Source organism: Amblyraja radiata, unplaced genomic scaffold (assembly GCF_010909765.2).
Source record: "Amblyraja radiata isolate CabotCenter1 unplaced genomic scaffold, sAmbRad1.1.pri scaffold_513_ctg1, whole genome shotgun sequence".
Lineage (NCBI taxonomy): Eukaryota > Metazoa > Chordata > Chondrichthyes > Rajiformes > Rajidae > Amblyraja > Amblyraja radiata.
This window is the reverse complement of record NW_022630583.1, coordinates 88,299-93,565: the sequence shown is the minus strand read 5'-3', so window position 1 is coordinate 93,565 and position 5,267 is coordinate 88,299. Positions and strand designations below refer to the sequence as shown.

General features: G+C 45.6%; 1 protein-coding gene across 1 annotated transcript; it reads right to left on the bottom strand.

The window, feature by feature from the left end:
- Positions 1–2,948: 2,948 nt before the first annotated feature.
- Positions 2,949–3,908, bottom strand: LOC116970084 (urotensin-2 receptor-like). Its single transcript, XM_033016810.1, has one exon. The coding sequence runs from the start codon at positions 3,906–3,908 to the stop codon at positions 2,949–2,951; it is 960 nt and encodes a 319-aa protein (XP_032872701.1).
- Positions 3,909–5,267: the final 1,359 nt, after the last annotated feature.

Sequence of the window (5,267 nt, the reverse complement as noted above, 5' to 3'; positions counted from 1 at the left end):
AGTACCAAAATACGAATTTATGGTGGTCATTTCGATAGAATGATGAAGCCATACAGAAGCCATATTGGAGCTATATGATGGGAAGATAACATTGAGCATTGTTCCAATCCAATCATTGTCAGCAACCAGTCTGTAGTCCTACAAATGGATGCTATGCACAAGGATGCTGTGCTACTAATTCCATCGGCAGCTGTGGAGGAAGATGGAATGCACAGCAGGCATCATATTACTAACACTGGGCATAACTACCTGGGAATTGGGGGGGGGGGGGGGCTGTTCATGGCCCTTACTCATGTTGCTCTGGGTTATATTAATCGGTATTAGATTATTATTGGCAACACCATTGTGGTAGCACATATCTTTTATATTATATTATAGAGTCTGAAAGCTCCGGTATTACAACTGGGACTGATGACCAGAGCGATGGACATGATCTCAGCTGCCACAGACAATCAACCTAAGACAATACCCAGTATACATACTTATGGGAGATGTATTGCAACTATTACACATCATCCAGCCTGGTTGGAATCTTAGGTTAGCCCACATCATGAGAGGGGCACTTGTATGTGAATTCCCCAACGACCAGGTATTCCCAAATATGGGACTTCAGCATCGCCCTACGTTGTAAGAAACTGGGCTCCAGCCACAGCGCTGTCATTACAGCCTTTGATATTGTTTTATAAACTGCCATGCTGATGGCTTTGGTCACGGAATAGGACTCAGTCCCTACTATTAAGGCTGGATACTTGACCAGTTCACCTGGGTACTTATATTTTCCATATTCAGCAATTAAGAGACTAACAGACAGGGGTCAGCAGGTCTTATAAGATATTTTAGAGCCTACCCCACAGATGATTGACTCTGTCTTCTCAGACATCAGGCATATTCATGGAACTAACCTAGACCATCAGTGGCTCAGAAGAGGGACTTCTCATCCGCCACAGACAGCTTCATGAGACCGTAACAGGCCAGACCATCTTTATGGCTAAAATAGTATTGACTAAGCTGGTATAAGCACTAACTGGTTTCAGTTTCATTCCACCAGGCTGCAGCAACGTCGGCAGCATTGATATTGGAGGTTCCTATGGATCAAATCCTCAGAGCAGGATGGCCATCGGAAAGAACATTCACAAGATTATAACCAACCAGTAATGGAAACTGGAATTGTTCAGTAACATGGTTAGTTTCAGTACCACAATTTACCCTAAATAACAGGGGCTATCAAGAGTTATTAACTTTGGTTATTTATATAGCATATAGAAGTTTTATATGTTATCACGATTCTCCCATAACAAAGGCAGTAGTAAGCGTGGGCTCGCTCCACGACATGGAATCACAGGGCTTTAAATCCTTCACGTAGTCACTCACACGTGACTCCGAAATAAAATAGTAAGATTAAACGAGAACTTACCAGTTCGAAGTTTGATGATTATTTCATGAGGAGGAACGTTGAGGGAATACGTGCCCTCCACTCCCACCCTTGACTATAGTCTGAACAGGTATCTGTTGTCTAATCTTACCATGTTTAGTCATTATAGTTATTCTGTGATTCCACACCGCTGCTTTTAAGAATACACGCATGCGTCCTGGCGGGTTCTTCACATATTCCCTCAACGTTCCTCCTCATAAAATAATGATCAAACTTCGAACTGGTAAGTTCTCGTTTAATCTTACTATTATTCTACTGAATTTTGTTTACAAAAAGACTCAATGCCCCGATATAGTCTAGATATTAAGTAGAATAAATGTAATTACAAAGAATAACATTTTCAAAATAAGGGGGGGGGGACCCCCACAAGTGCTGGAGTAATTCAGGAGATCAGGCAGCATCCCTTTAGGACATGGACAGGCCATGTTTTAGTCTGAAGAAAGGCAACGTTACAGACGAGAACTGAGTCACTCCCACACTTTGTTTTATTTGTGGCAAACCAGCATCTGCAGTTCCTTGTAGCTACTTAAACTGGGATTTATTAATCCTTCTCATTGTTTGAATCTACTGTAAATGAAGTGGTTTTACAAGCAATGTACTGTGTAAGCGTTGAAAGCATATTTATAATTTGTTACAATACAAGAAAATTGACAAATTGTAACAAACGTGGATCGATTTCCCAAGATTAACGATGTTTTACATTTCACTTAAATTTACATCCATACGCTCAGGGGCTATAATAAAATCCTTGGTTTAACCAGCAAAAATAAATGCACCGCTCCATAGTAATGAACAGCAGCGATGCCATTCAATTGTAAAGTGAATTGCAAACTTCCCTGGACTGTCTGAATGGTGCTTGTGTCCCCGCTCGCTATTCACATTGTTCCCAGTGTAAGGTGCAAGATATAACCATATAACAATAACCATATAACAATTACAGCACGGAAACAGGCCATCTCGACCCTTCTAGTCCGTGCCGAACACGTATTCTCCCCTAGTCCCATCTACCTGCATTCAGACCATAACCCTCCATTCCTTTCCCGTCCAAATAACTATCCAATTTATTTTTAAATGATAAAATCGAACCTGCCTCCACCACTTCCACTGGAAGCTCATTCCACACAGCTACCACTCTCTGAGTAAAGAAATTCCCCCTCATGTTACCCCTAAACTTCTGTCCCTTAATTCTGAAGTCATGTTCCCTTGTTTGAAACTTCCCTACTCTCAGTGGGAAAAGCTTATCCACGGCAACTCTGTCTATCCCTCTCATCATTTTAAAGACCTCTATCAAGTCCCCCCTTAACCTTCTGCGCTCCAAAGAATAAAGCCCAAACTTGTTCAAGATACAGTCAGACAATGTTTAAATTCCTACCTGAAGGCTTGAGCGAGTATGTTATTTTAGACACGGACAGTATCACTTCGACCCTTTCAAATGAGCCATGCCCACAGTCTCGGAAGTGTTGCTGTTGTGGTTCCACGAAGAGATGGATTTAATGGATAGCCGCAGGCTGGCGTTTCATCTGAACAACGTGGATCCTGATCGCTGGAACTGTTTGTGCCTTTGTTTCAGATACTCTTTGTAGTTCTTGGTCAGTAGCGTGTACAGGAAGGGGTTAATGCAACTGTTGCTGTAAGTCAGGCAGGTCATGAAATAGTTGATGCACCTTACTGTGCTCATGTTGAGGCTGGTAGAATAGAGAGGGATAAGTTGCCAGACCCAGAAAGGCAGGAAACACGCCCAGAAGACCACTACGATGCTGAAGATCATGAGGACCACTCTCTGTTTAGACGCTTGCTTGTTCTCGCTCATTGCCAACGTCTTCCTTTGGGATTTCAGGTAGGTCCTTGCTAACTGTGTGTACAGGTAGCCGATGATCATTCCCGGCACCACGATACTGGTGCTGAACAGTACAGTCAGGTAAACTGTGTAAGACTCCTGGCTCCAAGTGCTGGCGCAGGTCCGCTTGATGGCCCCGTTCTCCACCCTGCTCTCTTGCATTTTAAACATGCTCATGGCGGGGAGGGCCAAGAGGAAGCTCACCATCCATGCCGCCCCGGCCATGGCCTTCCTATAGCTTTTGGAGCGCCTCACCATTTCCAGGGGTTTAACCACGGCCAGGTAGCGTTCGGTACACATCACGGTGAGGTTGAAGATGCTGGCATGCATGGTGAGGAGGTCGAGGCTCAGTAGGAGCCTGCAGCCCACGTCGCCAAAGTACCAGGTCTTGGCGAAGTAGGAACAGACGATGAATGGGATGGTGGAGAGATACAGGAGATCGGCCAGCACCAAGTTGACGATGGAGATGTAGACGGAGGCAGCGGATCTCATGGACTGACACATCACCACCAGAGTGTACACATTGCCCGTCACGCCGGCCACGTACATGAAGGACAATATAGTACCAAACCCCGAGGCGATGGCCAACTCCTCCATGGTATCTGGCGCTGTGATGTTCTCCGAAGCGTTGCCATACATGTTTAGTTTGGCGTCTCCTGCGTGGTCTACATGGTGGGAGCCGGGCGACGGGGGGACCGGTGGCTCACGGCGTCACCCACTCGTATCCCAGACCAAATCCTCATCATCCCGAGGAATGGCTCTAGCGCAGTATCTGTCTATACCAGCTCTAGCGCTGTATCTGTCTATACCAGCTCTAGCGCTGTATCTGTCTATACCAGCTCTAGCGCTGTATCTGTCTATACCAGCTCTAGCGCTGTATCTGTCTATACCAGCTCTAGCGCTGTATCTATACCAGCACTAGCGCTGAATCTGTCCATACCAACTCTAGCGCTGTATCTGTCTATACCAGCTCTAGCGCTGTATCTGTCTATACCAGCTCTAGCGCTGTATCTGTCTATACCAGCTCTAGCGCTGTATCTATACCAGCTCTAGTGCTGTATCTATACCAGCTCTAGCGCTGTATCTATACCAGCTCTAGCGCTGTATCTGTCTATACCAGCTCTAGCGCTGTATCTGTCTATAGCAGCTCTAGCGCTGTATCTGTCTATACCAGCTCTAGCGCTGTATCTATACCAGCTCTAGCGCTGTATCTGTCTATACCAACTCTAGCGCTGTATCTGTCTATACCAGCTCTAGTGCTGTATCTGTCTATACCAGCTCTAGCGCTGTATCTGTCTATACCAGCTCTAGCGCTGTATCTGTCTATACCAGGTCTAGCGCTGTATCTGTCTATACCAGCTCTAGCGCTGTATCTGTCTATACCAGCTCTAGCGCTGTATCTATCTATACCAGCTCTAGCGCTGTATCTGTCTATACCAGCTCTAGCGCTGTATCTATACCAGCTCTAGCGCTGTATCTGTCTATACCAGCTCTAGCGCTGTATCTATACCAGCTCTAGCGCTGTATCTGTCTATACCAGCTCTAGCGCTGTATCTGTCTATACCAGCTCTAGCGCTGTATCTGTCTATACCAGCTCTAGCGCTGTATCTGTCTATACCAGCTCTAGCGCTGTATCTGTCTATACCAGCTCTAGCGCTGTATCTATACCAGCTCTAGCGCTGTATCTGTCTATACCAGCTCTAGCGCTGTATCTGTCTATACCAGCTCTAGCGCTGTATCTGTCTATACCAGCTCTAGCGCTGTATCTATACCAGCTCTAGCGCTGTATCTGTCTATACCAGCTCTAGCGCTGTATCTGTCTATACCAGCTCTAGCGCTGTATCTATACCAGCTCTAGCGCTGTATCTATACCAGCTCTAGCGCTGTATCTGTCTATACCAGCTCTAGCGCTGTATCTATACCAGGTCTAGCGCTGTATCTGTCTATACCAGCTCTAGCGCTGTATCTATACCAGCTCTAGCGCTGTATCTGTCTATA

Bases quoted from the DNA above. Each gene is read 5' to 3' on its own strand.
- LOC116970084 (XM_033016810.1), bottom strand. From the start codon at position 3,908: ATGTATGGCAACGCTTCGGAGAACATCACAGCGCCAGATACCATGGAG.